The following is a 21,582-nucleotide window of genomic DNA, read 5'->3' on the forward strand; positions in this document are numbered from 1 at the left end:
TGGTGATACAAAACTGGGAGGAGTGGCTGATACACCAGAGGGTTGTGCTGTCACTGAGAGGGACCTTGACAGATTGGAGAAATGGGCAGACAGGAGCCTCATGAAGCTCAACAAAGGGAAGTGCAAATTCCTGCACCTGGCGAAGAAAAATCCCATGCACCACTACACGCTGGGGGCCAACCGGCTGGAAAGCAGCTTTTCAGAGAAGGACCTGGGAGTTCTGGTGGACAAGCTGACAATGAGCCAGCAGTGTGCCCTTGTGGCAAAGAAGGCCAATGGTGTCCTGGGCTGCATTAGGAATAGTGTTGCCTCCAGGTCGAGGGAAGTGATCCTTTCCCTCTACTCAGCCCTGGTGAGGCCACAGCTGGAGTCCTGTGTCCAGTTCTGGGCTCACCTGTACAAGAGAGACACGGAGCTACTGGAGCGAGTCCAGGGAAGTGCTACTAGGGTGATTAAGGAACTAGAGCATCTCTTGTATGAGGAGAGGCTGAGAGATGAAGAGAAGAGAAGGCTCGGGGGGGATCATATCAATGTGTATCGTATTTGATAGCAGGGTGTAAGGAAGATGGGGCTCTTTTCAGTGGTGCCCAGCGACAGGACAACAGGCAACGGGCACAAAGTGAAACACGGCAGCAGGGGGGTTCGATCAGATGATTTCTAAGTCCCTTCCAACCTCAACAATTCTGTGAAGCGTTCAGGTGTTGGCAATGCCTTCGCAGTCCACTTTCTTACCCTGCTATCATCTGTTTTCCCCTCCCTCCCGTGGCATATAACAAATATGCTATTGTATTGGTAAGCTGAACTTCCTGCTAACAACGATACAGCCTTACTCAGTTGAGGAACATCGTTCTCAAACTCTCTTTTTTTCCATCCTTTTCGGGAAGGGTGTGAAAAAGGCTCTGCGTGCAGGGGAAGGAGGAGAAATTGCCGGGAACGCGGTACCAGCCGCAGCCCGAGCCCCGGGGCACAGCGCGGCCCCGGCAGAGGTGAGGCAGCGCCGTGACTCGCCTTCCTTCCCGCACACCCCGCGCCACACGTGGTTCCCGCTCCGCTCCGCTCCGCCGCGCCGCGCCGCGGGCCCGGCCTCGCCCCGCCGCTCCGCCCTCCGGCAGCCGCCCCGCGCCTCCCGCCGGGCACCCGGCTGGGCGGGCGGCCGCTGCCCCCGTGGCCCCCGTGGCCCCGGTGGCTGGCGCTGCCGGCAGCGCCTCCCCGCCCCGCGGCCGCCCGCCCCCGCAGGCCACTGCCCGCCCGCCCGCCCGCGGCGGGGCGAGGCGAGGCGAGGCGAGGCGGGGCGAGGGCCCGGCCCGGCCCCGCGCGGCCATGGCGGGCGGCCGCTGCGCGGGGCGGCTCTGGCGCCTCTGCAACCTGCTCATGGCCGCCTTCTTCGGGCTGGCGGCCGCCGTGCAGGTGAGGCCGGCGCGGGGCCCGCGGCAGGAGGGAGGCGGCGCGGCCGGGGAGGGCCCGGGCTGGGCTTGCCGGGCTCCGAGGGGCTCTTGTTGTGCCCACGACGTGTCGCCAGAGCGGGGCCTCTCCCGTGACAAAGCTAAACGCGCTCTGAGTGTTGCTTCCTCTCTGCAGGTGAACGACCCCGACGCCGGACTGTGGATAGTGAGTATGGGTCGGCATCTCCCTCCTGGGAAGCCTGGAGCAGGTCTCTGCGAGAGGGCAGGAAGCCAGGGGCTGCGCTGTGCGGGATGCTGTAACCCCAGCAGGCCCTCGGAGGCCTCAGCCCCGCTCGGGGTGCTCCCACCTGCCTCACCTGCGTTCTGAAATACGGCTTGGAGTAGCGAAAACCTGCTCCCTGCTTTTAGCTGAAGGGCGGATAGATCCCTGGCAAATGGTCTCTTTTCTCCCCATATCATCGCTGAGGTGTTATTGTGGTGAGGACTGAGGTCTGACTGTACTTCCAGGACTTCTTATTTCACCTCAGATTTGCACCTGCTTCAGTGTTTTCTCTGCCAAGCACCACTTGTCTTGTCGCTCCTTCCCTGGGCCTGAGACCACCTGACCAAGCTACCTCCCATCTTCACATCACTTGTTGAAGTTGCTTTAAATCGCTGGCTTGAATGCGTTGTGTCGACCGCTCAAATCAACAGGGGCTTTCTTGCAGCTTGGAAGAAACCTAAGGAAAATTCCCTCCTCTCTTTCCACTCTGCCACTGCTCTCTTTCTGCAGGCAGGTGGACAGCATGGTGGCTCTGATTCATTATCAATAGGATTTGGAGCTGGGGATACAAAGTAGGATTGTCTTTGCAAGTGGCAGGAGCTGCTGCGTGGTTGGGGCTGTCCCCTCCTCTCTGCTCTTTCCCTGTGTGGGTGAGCCCGGCCTTCCAGAGCTGGTTATGTTGCAGCATTAGCTTTTCCGAGGAGAGCCACCCAGCGCAGGCAGATGGGCACAGGGTGCAGAGGGGAGTTTCATAAGGGCTTTCCCTGGAGGACCGAGATGCAGCACAGCAACTAGCCTGAGTGAGGGGAAGGTGGGGTGCAGGGCACCGCTGGAGACCCGTGCAGAGAGCTGGTTAGGCAGTGAGGACTCAGGTTACCCTGAAGCTGAGGCACAAGGTTTGGGGCTCAGCTTGTCTTAAGACTGTAGGGTGTAATGATATTGGGTGGTGAGCGGGGAAGCATTCTGGGTTGTTGCACATAAAAGAGCACTATTGGTCTAGAGGCTTGCCAGAGAGAGAAAGATTTACAACTGTTCTGTGCATCTGACAAACTACTATGGAAAAGAAGGGGAGCCTAGTCTAAAACCAGAAGTATCCATGTGGATGAATGTTTCTACTTCCTTATGTTTCTGGGGTTTGCTACAGAGTAGGTGTATGTCTCATTAACAGGTTGTCTACTTTGTGCCGGCTGCCCTTACGCTGCTTGTTGGCCTTAACCCCTCGATAACAGGTATGATATTGTGTGTAAAACAGAATTTCTGGTCAAAGGTCACCCCCAAAAGGTTTGGTTTTATTGAGTCACAGATTAAGATCAGGCTGCATGGAAACACTACCTGCTGGTAGCCTGTTTCTAGAAAAGATGGCCTTTGCTTTAGTTTTTGTGGTTGGACATGTCTGAGTGAAATGTCGCTCATAGGACCCCTGCAGAAGGCATACCACTGGGATAGCCTTATCATTGCACTCCAATTACTGTTCTCTACTAATAAATGGAGCACAAGCCTGGGAGCATGTTTTAACTCTGGCTCTGACATTGACATTAGCAGATTGTTTAATCCACATTGTTTCCCTGTTGTAAAACTGGAATTTTGCTTATCTACTTCCTATAAAAGCAGTTAAGCTCTGTACAGTACTTTGAAAAGCTAAAGGCATTATTTAGTGTTAAGTATTATGACTACCACACAAAGTGCATGTACAGCAATGTAGACTTTTAGAGAATTCTGTGTTATGGTTGAATTTCCAAGGATGTTTGCTAAGAGGGCCAAATCAGGCTGAAGCCACTACATGTAGAGAGAATCTATGAGATCAGATTAGACCCAGGACTCAGGAAAATAGTTATTTTTTAAAAACCAGTGGAAATAATTTAAAAATATTTTTGTATACAAAAAGTGACTGTATCTCATCTGGATGAATACTACTTTGAATAAACTAAAACCACACTTATGCCAAAAAGGAACATTTTCAGGAGTGCATGTTCTTGTCACAAATCGTACCATTAAAGTCTCTCAGCATTCTGACTACCTTAAGCATGTAAGGTGGCAGCATTAAAAAAAACTAAAAGGGTTGCTGTCTGTGTTTTTGAACATTTCAGGGGAGGTTTGTTTGTGTGATATGTGTAGCTTCAACATGTGGCATTTGCCTTGTCAAGAGAACCTGCATGTTAAACTTACAAATAGGTTTCTGTTGCTCACATCAAGATCAATGGGAAATAAAGATTACAAATAGAACAACTGGTGTGTAGCTGGACATTTATGTAAATTCACTAAGGGCCGTTTGTCACTCAGGACTATGGAAGACCCAGATCTTGCCCCTACACAGCTGCAGTAAGCTCAGCCAAATGATTAGTTTACCTTGGAATTGATAACAAAGTTGAAAGTCCCACTGAGTTCCTGAATTTTGGCAGCCCATCATTTTTAACGCTTGCCTGGAGGGGTCAGTGCCTAGAAGAGACTGCTTTTAACTTTGTGGTTTCTTGCTGTTGACATTATTGAGGTCATCTGGCAAACTGCCTATGTCGTTTGCTCACCTCTCTCCCATGAGAACCTGGGAATGGATGTGAAAAACCAGAAGAATCTCTGGGCCCATTCAGATTTTTCATAACATCTGCATTTCTGTGTTTAAAACATCAGTCCCCAGCCCACAGAGATGTCATTAACGTTGCTAATAATCACGGGCAAAAGTTCAGAGTCTTATCTGGGAGTGTAAATGAAGGTAATAAATTCTCTGCAATGTAGTAGTTGCTCAGTATCCTGGATGACTGGCTGGGAGGAGTTGGGAATTGCTCCACCGGAGTCCTGGTGTTTCTCTGGTATCACTGCTGAGGGTCTGGCTATTGCCATGAGTTCTGGGAAAGCCATTCTTCCTGCTTAAGAGAACTTCCATTTGTAATCCTCCTCGTCATTTTCTGTGTATATTGGATCCTGGGGCCTGTTTTATTTGCTAGGGAGAATCTGAAGCTGTTTTCATTGAGGTACTGCTGCCAAGAAATTGCATTTCTGGGAAAACAAGCCTCAAATCCACTGGCTTACATTTTCAACAGTACTTTTTAGCAGCTTTCCTTGGTCATAAAGATGGTGGTATTAATTCCACCCTTCCTGCCTAAAACATATGTGTTTGCTGGAGGCATCTATTTTCCAACAACTCAGATGCTATTCAATTTATAGGGTATTCTTCATGCTACACTGCAGTTAGTGCCAGTCTGTTTTTTTCCCTCAGATAATCTTGTTTGGAGGACCCTCTGTGATCTTCATTCTGCAGGTTGTATTGTTGGGACCATTCTCTTGGCTTATTCTTTGTTTGCTTACGCTCGAACAAACATCTTGCATGAGGAGGAAGGCAGGTGAGTAATGAATTTTCTCTGCATGAATTCAGTGCACCAGGCCATTTTCGAGGCAGCTGTGACTTTCTGATAGGTCATCTTTAGGCTGAGCTTTATTTGCTGAGCTGTTGCAGTGAGTAGTGTTGGTCCAGAGGAGTCAGGCCAAGGAGGAGCAATCACAGTGTTACACACCAGCAATTTGCTGGACAAAAGAGCTAAACAGACAGAAAATAATCTTGCTTGAATTCCACCTGATTGGGTCAGTTAGATGTAATTAGGGGCAGTTCTGGCTTTCAAAGACCACAGTAGTAGCACTGTGAAATAGCCTTGTGTTCTGTTACTGGAGCTGTAGAAATGGGAATTATAAAGTGTTAAAAACTCTTGTGATGATACCATGTGTGTGCTTATCTGGCAAGTTCTGCTGAGTCCTTGAACTGCTAGGGATTGAAGGGAGAGGGGAACAAATCCTCACTTGGTAAAGACTTGGATACTCATTTGTTTGCTTAAGTTAGGTGCTTGTTCAGTATAGAGGGGAAGCAGTGGCAGCTGCTGCTGCTGTTTACAATATGGAATCCTGGGGTGTTGGTTTGCTGTATATTAATGAGGTAAATGTATTGCGGAATATAAGTTTAGCAGTGGAACAAAAAGTGGAAGCAGGGATTTCTGCAGCTGTATAGCTGGGTCGTGTGTTTGCAGATTTGTGGTGTGAGGCAAAGTTACTCAGCGCAAATGCCTTTAAAATTATAATCCTAGTAAAATATAGTGAACTTCTACAAGCAAGAGAGTATATATTTGCCCTACTCTTTTGGAGGATTTTTTTTATTTTTTACAAGCAAACGTCTGCATGCATTATATTCTGATCTAGTTTTTGTTTGGCTTTTTAGAGAGTTGTCTGGTCTGCTGATTATTACAATATGGATGAGTCTTTGTCGCAGTTCAGCAAAGTAAGTTTTTTGTTTAATCCACTCATATATTCGTACTTAGTTGAGTAGCTTCCTGAAAACATATAAGTAATATTGGCTCCTTGTTTTTCTACTTCATGTTACTGTCTAAATCTTCTCAGATACTAAGCAGTACTATTTGGTGTTGCAGCCTGTAAGATCTTGCACAGGTAAAAATCTGCTGGGAAAAAGTGAAGCTAAACAAAAGATTTGTTCTGCTTTCCATGCAGGGGTTGGGGGAGAGGCACATTTCCCTTTTGCATATGGAGAACGTGCCTCTTCTGTGGAACAGGCTAGTGGATACTGACCACAAGTGCTAATCAAAGTTGCAAAACCATTTCTACTACAACTCCCAATTTACAGAAGTTTCTGAGGCGTCTGCTGCATTCTTCTGGAGCAGACTGGGGATTCAGGCAGAGTTCACAGAAAGCTCTGAACGGCAGACTGGCCACAGTGGCTCCACACTGCTCGCCAGCCTCCTCGGAGGTCTGTGCTACAGAAGTTTTGCTGAATTGCTGTGTTAGCTGCGAGCATGAGAAAAAAACAATCTGCCAAACAATACCTTTGTGCTGGCAAAACATGTCCCAGATGCCACTGTGCAAACAGGAGTGCTTTTTTTCACCTGGTTTGTGTAGCCTGAGAAGGCAGCAGAAAAACTTTCTGTTGGCATGTGGTAACGTCTTTAGCAAAGGACTCTGCTGATACAGCTACATGAGCTTCCTTACTGTGGCAAAGGCTCTCTACTGTCTTTAGCCAATATAGACTCTCACACCAACCACAGCCCTGTATGAATGTTTGCTAAGGGAGTCTGATTTGAAATAGCACTGTTGTATTTGTTTCTTTGTAGGAATCCACTGGGTGGAATTCGTTTGATTGCTGCAGTCTCGGTCTCTTTCTTTCCCTTTGTTATGTGGCTGTACATTTACATGAACAAAGAGATGCGAGCATCTTGGCCAACTCACTGTAAAACAGTGGTTTAATCAGATGGCAGAAAATACACAATAAATATTCTGACCTTACTTGCCTCTGCTGTTTGGTTCTTAATGCAAGGTTAGTATCAGTTTGATAGGACCCAAGAATGTCTGCCTGCCTGCCTGCCACAATGCAGTTTTGAGATTTATTTTTTTCCAGTCCTCATTAACAAAGAACGGTGTCAAACCTGAGTGGAGATTTTTTCTATGGAAACTATTGTTCAAACCGCTCCTTCATACATTTTCAAAGTATTGTTGACCTAGTGTGTTCTAATGTTAGTTATTCAAGATATCCTGGCATCCCTGGTCTGTTCTCTCCTGACACCTGGTACCTTGCAAAATCTGCTATTCTGTGACTTAGGGGAAAAGTAGTTGCAAATGTTTTGTTTCAACAGATAATTATTTGCAGCTGTAAAACCTCCAGGTATCTGCCTGGATAGTCCATTAATGAGACTACCTGAAAAAATAAGTCTGTATTTCTATTTCTGTGCTATAATCACATGTAGAATATATCTGAGGAAATATTTTAGGATCATTACTAAAATTTTCCTATTATCTTTAACTAAAAATTACTGGTTTTATAAAGTAATAAATATTATTTTTCTAAAGAAAATTCAAAGAAAGCTTGCATATATTTATTTTCTGTGAGATGCAGGCTCAAGACTGCCACCAGCAGACATAGTCACTATCACAACTCTCTGCTTTTCACAGGATGTCTCTGTTTCTAGAAAGCAGAACATATACAGCAGTCCAGACAGAGTAAGCATGCTCTGTCATCACTAATCCTGGAAAAGGATGCACAGGTGAATACACTGGACACGCAAGGTGGCTGGGTGAGAGCCAATATAGGTTCAGATGCAGCACAGCAACATGCTTTAAGTCTTCCCGAGTCAGGGCTTGTTAGCTTAATACTGCTGCAAGCTAATACAGCTAGGTATGTGTAGATTATGGCTGGTGTATCTGTGACATTACATGATGCCGCAGCCTTCCTGGCTTGACATTTTTTAAACTTAGGCCTCTCAGTACTGTGCTGATGTAGCATAGATGGTCCCCATTTTCCTTGGGCCTTGCTTTAAAAGACTAAAGTAATTTTGAAAAAAGCTATCTTAAGACGACTGTATTAGGCTACAGGATGAAATCTTCTGCCAGACTGGAGATGTTGCTGAGTTTGATCTTTGAAAAAAAGTTGAAATGCTGATGAGCAGGAACAATTCTGCGTGTCATAAATCTGACCGATATAAAAAAAAATTGGTGGATTTTTAAGACAACCTTGTTAATATGGTTTGTTTTTTCACAGTAAGTAACAATCCATTCAGGATTGGGTGTTTGGAGTCAAAACTTTGCAGTCAAGTACATTTATTTCACAGTTACTGACCTTCTCTATTCTGCAAGAAGAGACTAGATTTGGTTTCTTACAAAAACATAACTTATAAAACTTTGTATCTGAGAGAAAAATGCTTGAGGAAAAATGTGTAAGGATCAGCCATGCAGATCTTTCTATAAACAAAGATATGCTGAATCCCATTGCTGCAGTAGATGCTATTATGTTTTAGTTTGGGTAATTCCTGAAGGAGAGCAATTTGCATTCATCTGCTTACCATTTTCAGTAATACATCACTCTGTCTGAAATTCTGCCCCTTCCCTTTAATATCATTTTATCATCATAGACATAAATAGTTCCAAAGGCATTGCTTTCTGGTGGAGTTTCAATAACCCCCTCCAAAGTTAGATGATGAACTCCATGAGAGTCTAAACAATAGCCACCATCGTGCAGGTGCCCTGCAAGGAAGCACACCACACACTGATGAGCGTGTATGACAGAAAGGGCATCTTCATAATTCCAGGCTAGGCAAACTCTGTCTGAAGAATCTGGATGAATGGGCAGATGACCTGCAGTTGAGAGGGAAAGAAGGAAAAGAATTACTTCAAGTACATAACAGACATACTAACAACATTCAATACAGATGCCTCCACGTTTTGAATTCTCTATAAATGATAGAATCGCTTTGGTGTAGAGCCCAAGGAAACTCTTAGAGCATCTTTAAAATTCTGATTTCTCATTTTATGAAATATCCTTCATTTTCTTCTTTATATAGCATCTTGGTATCTAAATATTGAGTCCCCTTTCAATGGTACTCACTGATATGTATAAGATCAGGTTTGTCACTTGGTCTAAATGTGTATTTTGAACAGTAACACACTCTGCCTCTTGCTGGGAAGTTTAGCCTTCTATCTGTATTCAGAAAGCTCATTTTTTAGTGTGAAACCACATTGCTATTCTCATACTTTACAGGTTACATACATATCTCACTGCAGCTGTGAAGTTACTGCATGATACTGGATGTGTTTTCCCCAGCTGGCATACTCTGGCCACACAACTTTTTTGGCATGTAACTTGCAGTCACCAGTACAGCCCTGTTCTGTGCCTGCTGCTGTTCTGCTCTTTGCTGTCATTTAGGTATTTTTGGTGTGGTAGTGATTTCCTGACCAGGTTCTCAGAACCACTTTCCTGTCACTTGGTTGTTTCTCAAGTACCTAACAGTCTTCAGTCTTGCTGTTTTCTGCCCCCAATATGTCAGTCCCTGAGCCTCAGCAACAACTTTCTTTCTCAGTAACATTCTTCATACCTGCTGCATAACAACAGCAGTGTTTTTCCCCAAATCCAGGACTCTTCTGAAGGTTCTGAATATCATCAAAACAGGGTAAAGCATTGGAAAGAATAAGTGTTTGCAGGTGAAAGGATGACTAAAGGATGCTAAGATGCTCAATAGCTGTAGAAATAACAGAGCACGAGAATGACTGGAGTATCCAATTCTAACACCTGTAGTGTACGATTAAGTTGAGCAGATAAGATTCCCTTCCAAAAGCCTCAACACGCATGCATTCAGTCATATGTATAAGAAACAGACCTACCCATAACTACAACTTTTTCTTGGTTTTCATCAGAGAACTTAAGGACTTCATTAAACCAGTCCAGCTGGGCTTGGCTAAATCCCCCGTTAAACTCTACAAACTGCGGTTCTTTGAGTCCTGCAATAAAGAAAGAAGGTCAGGCATATGTGCGCGCACCCAGTGTAACTTCTCCGTTTGCTTTCTTTATGTGGATCTCTATGTATGATAAATGGTTTTTATTCTTATAGCCCTTTTCACATCTGTTGAATCAAAACTCCAGACTACCTGGATAAACAAGAGAAAATGACTCGTTAGTGTTTGGGGGGGGGGGGGGTTGGCCATACTGCACGCACAGGATTTCCACTCGAGTCCCCATACTCTGGCACTGGCTGGACTCACTCGATACTCTCTGCAACAGCAGTTGTGCTAACAGGTCCCTTTAGTTCTGATATGCAGGACATACGGCACACTATAAAACCATCCAGAAAGCATCTGAGCAGCAAGACAGGCACGTGGGGACACGTCCTGTGTCCACCTAGAGACCTGCTCCTGACTCAGCTCTTAGCAGACAGTAGCCGAGGGCAGGGGACCAGAGAAGATGGACTGAAAGAGGAGGAAAGGGCTGTGGTTTCCTGAGCAGCACCTCTGGAAGCACCATTTAAGAACGAGGGGCTGCTTTCGCCTCACACTGGGAAGCGGACCCTGGGGTACGCGAGTCCCCCGTCTGCCTCCCGCGCGTGGGCCTGGAGGGCCCGGGCACCGCCGAGCGCGGCGAGGCCGGCGGTACCTGCGGGGCTGTTGAGGTTCTCGTTGGGGTTCTTCTCCTTGAGCAGCCGCAGGGCCTCGCGGTACCGCGGCGCGGCCGCGTCCCGACCCAGCACGCTCAGGTCGTAGGCGTCGAGCACCACGAAGCGGAAGCGCGGCGCCGGGCTGAACTGGTAGGCCTGGCAGTCCCCGGCGGGGCCGGCGGCCGCCGGCGGCCGGCTGTTGAGGCCGCTGCGGGCCAGGCGGTCGCGGCTGAAGTTGTAGAGCTCGTGGTTGCCCCACGCGTGGTGCACGGGCGCCGGGAGCCGCCGCAGCGCCGCCAGCACCCGCTCCAGCGCGCCCTCCGCCGCGCCGCGCCGCGCGTTCACGCCGTCGATGGTGTCGCCCAGCTGCAGCACGAAGGCGGGCGGCGGCCGCTCGGCGGCCCACGCCTCCACGGCGGCCCGCAGCAGGCGGAGGCTGTGCCGGTAGTAGCGCCGCCGGCAGCCCCAGAAGTCGTAGCCGTCCTCCGCGTCCGCGTACTGGATGTCCGCGATGACGCCGAAGGAGAAGAGCGGCGCCTCCTCCATCGCGCCCGCCGCTGCCCCGGCCCGGGGGGGGCGGGCGGCGCCGGAAGGGAATGGCGGCGCCGGAAGGGGCGGGCGGGACCGGCACGGCAGCATGGCGGCGGCGCTGAGGTGCGGGCGGCTGCCGCGGCCCTGGCGCCTCCCGGGCGGCGCCGTTGCCCTCGCGTGGGGGCAGCCGGCAAGGGCCTGGGCGGCGCCGCTGCCGGCGGGGGCCTGGCGCGCCGCCCCGCTGCGGCCGCCCGCCGCCGGCGCCCAGGCCTGCCGGGCGCTGTCCCGCCTGCCGCCGGGCGGCGACCAGCGGGCCGCCTCGCAGAGGAGGGTAAGTGGGAGGCAGCTGCGCCCCCCCCCCCCCGGTGGCTTTTCCCCGCGCGTCCCCGTCCGGAGCTCGGCAGCGGCGGCCTCGCGTGGCGGCTCCCCGCGGCCCCCTGCGCGCCCTCACGTCGCTGCCCCGTAACCGCCCGCGCGCCGTCGGTATCGCCTGCCGCGGCCGTCGCTCCCGTCGGGGCCGGCGCTTTTCCTGGCCCTGCGGCGCAGGCTGCAGCCCGAAGCCCCTGGGGACCAGCAGCTGGGCTCGGGTGGCCCCCGCCGCCCTCCCGCTGCTCCCGGGCCGGCGCTGGCTGCCCGGGCGGCGCCTCCGTCCGAGCGGCCTCATCGAGGCATTAACGCGCTTCGTTTTCAGTAGCTGGTGTCTTGGCGGTCGCTGATCGCAACCTTTGTGCTGTGCGGAGGACTGCTGGTGGCTATGAAGAAAATGAAGAAAATGAAGGAGGAAAGTGAGTGTTTGTTCGCAGTCTGGTGGCTTCCCCGTTCCGCCGGCAGCCTTAGTCGCGCTGAGCGGTCTCGCGTAGGTGATGGTGTCGTGCTCTTCCTTGCATTGCCCTGTCCCCAAGCCTGGGATCGGAGTGTCTTTTTTTTCAAACCACTTCCTGTTTGGCTAGGCAGAAAAACGAAGTAGAATGTCATATTTTTTATTAAAAACATTCAGTTTGGTTGTCTTGCTGTAGTTAACTCTGAAGTAATTTGGATCACGATTTATACTGTGCTGTTGTGTGACTGTGTGTGTATAAGTGCTTTTATACCATAGGAAATTTGAAGATAAGGTATTATAAAATTCATAAATATGCTTTTGCTGTTGAAATGGTTACGTTTACTTATACTTGCTGCTGTGAGTAAATGTGGCATGAATCAATGCAAAAGCTGGAAAGGAGAAATGTGTTTCTTATCATGGGACACAGATATGCAGGTAGGATTTTCTGAGTACATTGATTTCTATATATGTAACTTCTGTATGCATTTACCTATTCTCCAGTGATTGCTTACTGTTTTTATTTTCATGTTTTTAATACTGAAACTCAGAGATAGCATAGTTGCTAGCATATGTTGAATTTATAAAGGATGGTGATTTTTCTGTTTAATATCAAGCCAGACTGTGTATTTGTCTGTCTCTGAAAAACAAAAATTGGAAATATGTGTTTGGATAACAATAAAAGAGACTATTATGTTTCAAAGGAATTTAGTGATGTATTTGATATAGGAATTTGCTCAAAATCAAATGCTCTGCTTTGAAGTCTTGTTCATGTTGGGCTTGCTTTCCAGTGGCCGTTGGTAGATTTTGACATTTGAGGTGTTGGACTGTGATTCTGCAAGGTCACCTTACTCTCAGACTTTAAATGATTCTGAAACTTGAATGGGAAGGGGTGACTATGTGTCGTGGAAGTTTATGATCTCCTTTTGTTTCCTATAGAGCTGGAGAAAGAACGGAACCGAGGCATTGGGAAACCACTACTGGGAGGGCCCTTCTCACTTATCAGTCATGAGGGACAGCCCAAGACCAACAAGGACTACATTGGCCAGTGGGTGCTGATCTACTTTGGCTTCACGCATTGCCCTGATATCTGTCCTGATGAACTGGAGAAAATGATTGAAGTGGTAGAAGAAATTGGTATGTGAATTCGTTTGGTATAGAAATTATTTTTAGAAGAGGTCAAAGTTTATTGTAAAATGTTAGGTATGATGGTAAGTGATGATCTTGTGAAAAAAATACTGTTAATTACTCTTCAGTATCTGAATCAGAACCTGTCATATGAGGAAAGGCTGAGAGAGCTGGGATTGTTTAGCCTAGACAAGAGGGCTTGGGGGGATCTTATCAACATGTAAAAATATCTGAAGGGAAAATATAAAGAAGATGGAACCAGACTCTTTTCAGTGGTGCCCAGTGACAGGACAAGAGGCAATGGGCACAAACACACGATGTTCCATCTGAGTATAAGAAAAAAATTTTTCACTGTGAAGGTGACTGAGTACTGGAACAGGTTGCCCAGAGAGGTTGTGGAGTCTCCGTCCTTGGAAATACTCAAAAGCCATCTGGGCACAGTCCTAGGCAACCTACTTGAGCTGGGGGGTTGGACTTGATGATCTCCAGAGGTCCCTTCCAACCTCAGCAATTCTGTGAATAAACTAATAGATGATACATGCATTAACCTGTCTCCAATTTGGTGGAATGTCACTGAGATCTGATATTTAAAGCATGATGAGACTGAGCTTTCTGGAACTGGGGACTTCTCATTAACAGAATGTGATGGTGGCAGCTTACAGTGGAAGAGAGAACAGTGCCATCACAGAATAAATATTTTTGCCAAGAGGTGTCGTCTCTCTTGCTTGTTCCCTCTCCCTTGCATTCATTCACTGAGTGCATGTTTATATGCAAAAATATTTGCCTTTCCTGGGAAAATGCAGTCTGCCCAATGTTGATTTAATAGGAGGTAAAGGCTGTGGAGCAACAACACTGAATTTAATTGGACTTAACACAGTAATGTATTGTCAATCCTGATAATTCTTTCTCCTGACAGACTTCTCTAGCTTTTCATGTTTACTTTGGACCTCTGCATGAGACTGAAGTTTCCTCTTGGCCTCTGTTGGGCATTTCCTCATGTTTTCAGGAATACTCTTGACTCTTAATACTCCTTTTGACTTCTGAGAATCACTGTATTTTGGTACAAATGGTTTTCTCAGGCTGCAGCTTCTGAAGAGTTACAAAACAGGAATAATAGTAGCCAAGCAGGTGGAAGGATGAACTAAAATACAGAAAATACAGTGCAGGAGGCAGGGTTGTGGAGGATATGACTGGAACATGAGGAAAAGATCCTGAGCTGTGTCTTCACCTATCTGCCCATTCCACCATCACCGGCACATTTTCATTGTACTGACCATCATGCCTTGATCCCTGGATTGTGCCCTGGCATTTCCTGCATCAGAGCCAGTTTGTCACCTCTCATGAGTATGGCAGTGTGTCCAAGTGAGAGAATGAGAAGTGTAGCTGCACGTAGCGCAGAGTGTTGGATTTCGTGGCCCTGACTTCCTTCAGAACTTGCATTATATAAATTAACCTGCACAAAATAGTGTTTTTGTGACGCTTAGGATTTATGTGGATTCATGTTACAGTAGCTCAATTGTAACCTTATTTGGAGGGAGCTGAGAGACATTTTTTAGTTTGCTGAGGAAAATAACATTTGTTGATCTTTCTCGTCACAGATGGAATTCCATCTTTGCCAAATTTGACCCCACTCTTCATCACCATTGATCCTGAGAGGGACAATGAAGAAGCTATTGCCAGATATGTTAAAGGTATTAGTTTTTTCTTCTTTGATGTCTTATGACATGTAATATAGAGCATTGAAAAGGAGGATCTTGACAGGATTCTTTTCGCTAAAATGTCTGAATGTCTTCTTTCCATATAGAATTTTCTCCTAAGCTGATTGGATTGACTGGTACCAAAGAACAAATTGAGCAAGTGGCCAGAGCTTACCGTGTATATTACAGCGAAGGTCCCAAAGATGAAGACAGTGATTACATAGTGAGTAAAAGTAGGGCCTTTGCCTAACAGTAGACTGTGGATAAAGCAGGATATAGATTTTAAATTGGAAGACAGATGTTATAATCTGTGCTGAAGTCCTACATGACAGAGTGCTGTTACATCTACATGTTAAGTTTTGTCTCGGAGATCTCAGTCAGAACATTGTTCTGTGCCCTTTTATGAGCTCACAAGCTAATTTAAAAATGGTCCAAAAGAAAAAAGCACAGTCCAAGGACGATACAGAATAGCATACAAGCTAATAAGCCTGGGGATAAATTGACTTTTTTTTTTTAATATAATGTTGTAATGTTTTTATCTGGCTATTTTCCCATGTTCTCCAAAGTGAAAATAGAACTGGGGAATTAAGGTAATAGGAAAAGAAAGAAATGAAAGCAAGCGAGTAACAAATCATCCCCTGCCAAACTGAGACCAGGAAACAGGGTTTTCCTGGCAAAGACTTGGATGATGCAAGGTTTGCCTACAGGTACTGTGGAGGTTTTCCTCCAGTGTAAAATGTTCCTGGAAGAGAGAGCATGTTAATGCTAAAGCAAGTGGGAATAAAATAGGTACAGAGTACTAGTGTGAAGGGGGAAACTAAGGCTAAACTGAGTAGTCAAAATCTCATTCTTTGGAAGTGAATGGGACTGATTGTACGGCTTAGAGCTACTGTCAAAGCCTTCCTGACCTGCCACATTGTGAATGGACTGGAAGAATGAGGCAAGTGTAAGTGATATGAGAAGTGTGGATACATGTTTTATGATCTTTTTTTTTTTTTTTCCTTTGTTACAAGAACTAAAGGACATCAGAGAAAACTGAAAACGGGTTCAAAAAAATGAGATGTTTCTTGATGTAATGGGTGGGTGACAAGTGGAATCATTGCTACAGATTTTGTGGATGGTAGAGTTTACATGAGTCCACAGAGACTTGATTATTCTTTGGAAGAACAATCTGTTGAGGATTATGAAATACGTAGAAACCATGCCTAGCTCAGGAAGCCAGTGAGCCAAAAAATGGTGTAAACTGGGAGAGAATAGAGGAAAGTAGCATATTTTTGTCCTGGTTTTATACTGTTCTTTAAAGCAGCCATGGGTGACCGCTAATTAAGACGGGGTGATGGAGCAGATCGTTTTTTGATCTGATACAGTATTGTCTGTTCTCACCTTGGTTGTTATAACAACCTGACTGTAACAAATAATCCACGTGGACAAAGAGATTGGTAGAACAAAAAATTGATGCATAGAAAGAAACAGCAAGAATAACACATGACCTCAATAAAGAGAAGACAGAATCACACTAGCACTGTGTACGACTCTGAGTTACTGAAAGAGGTGTTAGGTGGGAGATCAAGAACTTGTTTTTGCTTATATTGGCAACTCAATAGCTACAATAGTCTGTGTCTGGGATATTGTATTACATTTGAGTGGAGAGGAGGAGCTTGCTGGAGAAATCCGACACCAATTTAAATCAATCTAGCATCAATCTAAAGATATTTCTTAAAACCAGACTTGCAAAAGGGAGCTGGTGGAGATGCAAGAATAGGTCAAAGGAACAGGATTGGCAAAGGATGCCTGCTCAGAATAAGGGAAAAAATCCATAGAATCTGACACTAAATGAGTACATTAAAGTTGAAGAGAAATGATGAAAAGAGGCCAGAAAAGCTGAAGGAGGATTGCCATTCATGAGGTAAACTATGGCAGCAAACTGCCCATGGATTTTAGCATGACCATGAAAGAAAAGTGCAGAGATTTGGCCAAGGAAAATAATTATATGGATGATAGCAGCTTCAAGGGAAGCCAGATAGTGAAAACAAACTGTTGGAAAAGAACAGCAGATTGTTACTATAGACAGGATGAAACAGGAAGATGGATTCAGGATAACAGGGAGAAGGGAGCTGGATTTTGCTGAGATTGTTCTAAACACCAGGGAGCCTTCTGAGTGTGTGAGAGGGGAAGAGGAGTAGAGGGCAATGGGGAAGGAAGGCCAGTGGATTTGAGGCAGGAGAGCAGCCTGGGAGTTTCTGATGTAGTACTGCGGAAGAAGAATATATCTGAATCTCTTCAGGATTTGTCATTGGCTCTTGGTTTTGACAGCTAATGAGCTCTACGTGTTTAGGGCAGGTAGGCCAGAGGACACTTAGGTCCCTCTGTAACAAATTGGAAAGAGGATAACAGCAATAGCAGATCTGGGAGGGAAAGCTTGAGGCTGGTTTGTGTGCTGGCCTGAGATGTATCCAGGTAACTACTACTACTGTCATGCTCATTTACTGACATGAGGCTCTTTTCCCCCCTGCACTGTTTTGCATGGACCTGTCATGCCAGGCAATGATTAAGACTGATGTTCGTGCAGGAGCAAATTCTGTTTTCTCTGCAGGCAGCTGGGAGATGGGGAAGAGGTCCAGTATAGCCAGTTAGACTTCAATGCTCTTTTCAAGCCAAAACAAGCAGAGAGTATTATATCATTCCTAAACATCTTTTTGGATTTTAAACTATTATTCATATATTACTAGTTCCTATTTAATAATGAGGACTGTAATCTTCCACAGACAAGGGAGTTAAGATACTCTGAGCAGGCTACTTCATTTTTTGCCATAGTTTCCAGTTGAAAGACAATAGGATCTGAATTATGATTCAAATTCTTTTAAAAATTGTAGCTCCTGGTAGTTGATTTTGTGATCATATCTTGAACATTTAAAAATCTAGAGTAAAATATTTGACTTAAACCTACTTCAATAAAAATTTTAAGAAACAAAGATTCCTTTGACTACAGAAATGCCATTAACACATTTTTAGCTTCTAACGATGCAAATGCTTATGTGCTTTCTTAAATTCAAATGCGGACTTACTTTCACAAACAGCTTCTTTTTCTCCAGTGGTTGAGATTATGTACTCACTTGAGCACTTGCAGATTCATGGCTTCAATTTTCAGTATATTGTCTTTGCTCTTAAGAAATGCCATCATAGTTAGGTGCAGACCATACCCGCAGTCATGTTTAAAAAAAAAAAAAAAACTTACAGTGGAATTAGTTTCATATAAATCAGATAGAAATATCTCAAACATTCAAAATATTGTTACTTGGAAAATTTATTTAGATTATTTCAAATTCTTTCGCATTATCTCCCCTCTGACTCCACTATGATTTCTGTAAATGCCAACATAAGTAGACAGTAGAGGGAGCCCCTTCCCAGGACACTGCATTTCCCTCTTCTCTGAATCCTGTATCCACAGCTTCCCTCACCCAGTGATGTTCTTAGTCCTTTGTTTGCTCTGACAGGATACTTGGTTTAATGAAATACCTTAATTTATATAGGATTTGCATCATACTAACAGCAGAAGCTTGAATGCCTTGAGGGTTATGGAGTACAAGGAGAGGTAGAGGAAAACTGGGAAAAGTGAGAGGGAAAGTGCCTTAGCTTGTACCTCCCTCGCATTGTCCTCAGCCCCATCTATGCCGAGGGGAGGGTGCCTGCAGCTCAGGGAAGACCTTTCTGCTCTCAGTATTCTTTCACGCATCCTGAATATACAACTAGTTTTCTCAATTTCTTTGTTGGGTAAAACAACAAAAGGTCTCTGAGGTGATGCTAAGTTGTTCCCGATCTGGCTTTAGCCTGCTGGTGAAAAGTCTTGTCAGGCATTTGAACTAAAGGCTAAATGGGGCACTGTTGCTGCTGACTTTGAGAGATATGCGGGATCTGTTTTACCAAGCAGCTATATGCTCTCTTGCAGGTGGATCACACAATAATAATGTATCTCCTTGGGCCAGATGGTGACTTTGTGGATTATTATGGCCAGAATAAGAGGAGCTCTGAGATTTCTGCTTCTATTGCTGCACACATGAGAAAATACAGATCCTAAACCAGAGGATTTTCAAAGATTGATGCAAACATCCGCTGTAGGCTTGGCTGTAATTGTGCATTGTATTCAGTGGAGTTACCATTATTAAAAATCAGTAAACAGCCTTCCCAACGGATATTATTTGCAGCAAGATTTCAGCCATGAGATGAAGCTTGGGACTTCTGTGAAACATTGTCGGGAGCAAAAAATGGAAAACACTTTTCATTTGGAAGGAACCTCTCTATCACTGGTAGAATTACTGTGTATCTGTTGGCCAGACATCAGCGAAGGATGGTCACTGTAGGAAGCTGAGTACTTGATGAAAAACCATGTGAGCCATGGCATCCTCAGAGGACTCCTGCCGTCATTTTTATCTCTGCACTTTTTTGCCTACTGGCAGAGGCACTTCCAATACTGTAAGCAGAAAGCCTTAAGAGTACTTCTTTATTTAGGTTCAGAAGATGAAGAGCACTGAAAGCATTAGCAGCTTGCACACATGGGACCAGCCCTGTAATCTGCCTGATCTTTCTCATTTGAGTACAGAAGTGAAATGTTTCTTCTTGAAAATTTTCCCCTTATCTTTTGTGAACATTATTAACCTTAGTTGTAAAGGAAAAGGGTACTGGGTTGCGAATATATTTTTCTTCTGGTCTAAATTGTTTGGTGCATACTCTCAGCCTGACTTGTGCTATGCTGAATAATGAAGTGGTGGGAATGAAGGGGGTCTGTTTCCATGCATAGGACTGCCAGTCAGATAAATTTTATGCAGTGCTGCATTTGAAAATAAAAGACTGCTTTCTACAATTGCTTTATTCCTTTTTAAGTTTTGCAGGAATCACCTTCCAGTAGATGAAAGAGTGAATGTAGCGTGTGATACAGTATGAGATCTTCAGGTATTAATCTGCCAACAGGGACAACGTGCAGAGTAGAGAGTCCAGACTGTGTCATCTGTTTTTCAGTTGTACCAAGGTTTATGCAAAAATGGTCTCAATTTTAGAGTGATTGTGGGGGTGTATTTTCTTTTTATTTCTTAGTTTGAATTGATTGGTAATAGAATATTATTAGAAGTTTGCATACTCAGCAAGGGCAGCTCTGTGATCCATGTTTACCTGCAGCTTCACATTTTCCTGAGGTCTAGCAGGATCCTCCTGGTAAACAGAGTACTGACAGTCTATGGAGACCTCCCTGGAGCTTGCCCCACACCTTGCAGCAGCTCTGTGTTTATCACGGAAACCAGACCCTGTGATTCAGTACAGCTAGGAGAGGCAGAGGTGGCACTTGTGTGACCTGTCTTACATAATGGTTTTGTGGTTAAGAGACTCAGCCTGCAAGATTCCTGAGGTTTAGGCTCCCTCTAATCAGAAGTGACTTAGATATCCTCCAGCCATAGGAGTGTGGTAGGAAATAGGTCTCTACAGCAACAGAAACAAAACCCAGAGGTTATACTGGGAGCATGATCATCAGCCAAGTACTGTAAAGTACTGTAACCTCTGTGCTACAGTCGGGCTTCCTTCTCCAGCTCTGCTTCTGGCACCGACTCTTAACATCTTTGGCACACTGCATCCCAAGTTCTTTGGGGAAGGTGGGAGATACGAGTTGAAAATCCTCAAGGTAAGAAAGTTTTTGACTTCAGGTCTCCTGTTTCCTGGCAGCTTGTCCTGCTGGAGGTGATCAGAGCCACCCATGTTAGAAAGTATGGGAAGCCGCAAGAATTGCTCATTTTTGACTGTCTGCACTGCCCCATGCACCCTGCAGTTCCAAAGCAAACTGAGCTGAGTTGAAGCTCATCTGGAGTCACCCTCAGCACTTCAGAGCTGCCGGCAGCACCTTCATCTCTGCACCGTATGGGCTCACAGCAACAGTGATGGCTCTCCTGACAGGCCTCAGCCAGCCCTAAGCATTCTTATATTAAATATAGCTTCATGCCAAAGTAAGAGAATCCGCCTCATCTATTGAGCTGTCCCTTTCTGCTACGCCATTTCTGAAGCTATTTGAGATTTTTGCCTCTGCAGTGTCCTGTGGGAAAATGTTATATGGTTTAAAACTGGAGTATGTCTGAAGCGCTTCCTTTTCTCTGCAGTGCACAGCCTGATAATTTCAGTTTATTTGTGCTTTAGGAGAAATAATGTATAATTCTTCTGTGTTGTGGGAATGGTTGTCTCTACCATTCATGATTTTGTAGACTTCTAGCATCTCTCCTTTTCACTCCATTATTTTTCATCCCCAAATCCAAATCAATTTATGCTCTGCTTATAGAAAAGCTGTTTCATACCTGTGGCCATCTTTATTTCTCTTTTCTGGATCATTTCTTGTACAACTATATCCTTTCTAAGAGGTATGATCAGTAATGATGTGTGTGAACCATGGATTGGTACGTCCTGTGTGAGGCTCTTTCTTCTTTTCTCCTTTTCTTTCCTAATAATTCATAATATTCCAGTGCTTCCTACCCTCCACTGAGCACTGAACTGACATCTACAGTCGCTCCTAGATCTTTTTTGTGAGTAGTAGTTAATATACAATCCCTATTCTATATGGAGACTTTCAATGAATCCTAATTACTCAAGTGTTTGAATCCTTTAAAAAGGTATTTAGGGACACATATCATGAAGCTGCTTTTGAAAACTGCATCCCTAATTCTTGATTGAATCATTCCACCAGTCAGGACCTGAGTTTGGAACCTGTATTAATTTTTTTCAGAATAAAATAGGATTCCAGTAACACTATTTCCTCCTCGGGTTAGGCTTCTCAACTTGGACCAGATGACTGAAGCAACAATTACAGGCT

The 21,582-nt window shown here is 45.5% G+C and overlaps 3 protein-coding genes across 4 annotated transcripts; 2 read left to right on the top strand and 1 right to left on the bottom strand.

The window, feature by feature from the left end:
- The first annotated feature begins 1,296 nt into the window (after positions 1–1,296).
- Positions 1,297–6,939, top strand: TMEM220 (transmembrane protein 220). The gene is made up of 6 exons (XM_067308103.1): positions 1,297–1,407; positions 1,579–1,608; positions 2,834–2,894; positions 4,877–5,000; positions 5,864–5,923; positions 6,768–6,939. Exons 1-6 carry the CDS (start codon positions 1,321–1,323, stop codon positions 6,898–6,900), a joined length of 495 nt encoding a protein of 164 aa, XP_067164204.1. The 5' UTR covers positions 1,297–1,320; the 3' UTR covers positions 6,901–6,939.
- A 565-nt stretch (positions 6,940–7,504) lies between these two features.
- ADPRM (ADP-ribose/CDP-alcohol diphosphatase, manganese dependent) lies at positions 7,505–11,166 on the bottom strand. The gene is made up of 3 exons (XM_067308100.1): positions 10,571–11,166; positions 9,805–9,921; positions 7,505–8,781 (listed from the first exon to the last, which is right to left on the bottom strand). The coding sequence occupies exons 1-3, from the start codon at positions 11,115–11,117 to the stop codon at positions 8,495–8,497; spliced, it is 951 nt and encodes a 316-aa protein (XP_067164201.1). The 5' UTR covers positions 11,118–11,166; the 3' UTR covers positions 7,505–8,494.
- Positions 11,167–11,207: 41 nt separating this feature from the next.
- Positions 11,208–19,602, top strand: SCO1 (synthesis of cytochrome C oxidase 1). Of its 2 annotated transcripts, none has more exons than XM_067308101.1 (6): positions 11,208–11,433; positions 11,797–11,887; positions 12,859–13,056; positions 14,646–14,738; positions 14,852–14,967; positions 18,691–19,602. In XM_067308101.1, exons 1-6 carry the CDS (start codon positions 11,209–11,211, stop codon positions 18,817–18,819), a joined length of 852 nt encoding a protein of 283 aa, XP_067164202.1. In that variant the 5' UTR covers position 11,208; the 3' UTR covers positions 18,820–19,602. The 2 variants fall into 2 exon arrangements, with proteins under 2 accessions (XP_067164202.1, XP_067164203.1); XM_067308102.1 differs by having other exon boundaries at positions 11,352–11,433; positions 11,794–11,887.
- The last annotated feature ends 1,980 nt before the right edge of the window (positions 19,603–21,582 follow it).

This window comes from Apteryx mantelli, chromosome 19 (assembly GCF_036417845.1).
Source record: "Apteryx mantelli isolate bAptMan1 chromosome 19, bAptMan1.hap1, whole genome shotgun sequence".
Classification (NCBI taxonomy): Eukaryota; Metazoa; Chordata; class Aves; order Apterygiformes; family Apterygidae; genus Apteryx; species Apteryx mantelli.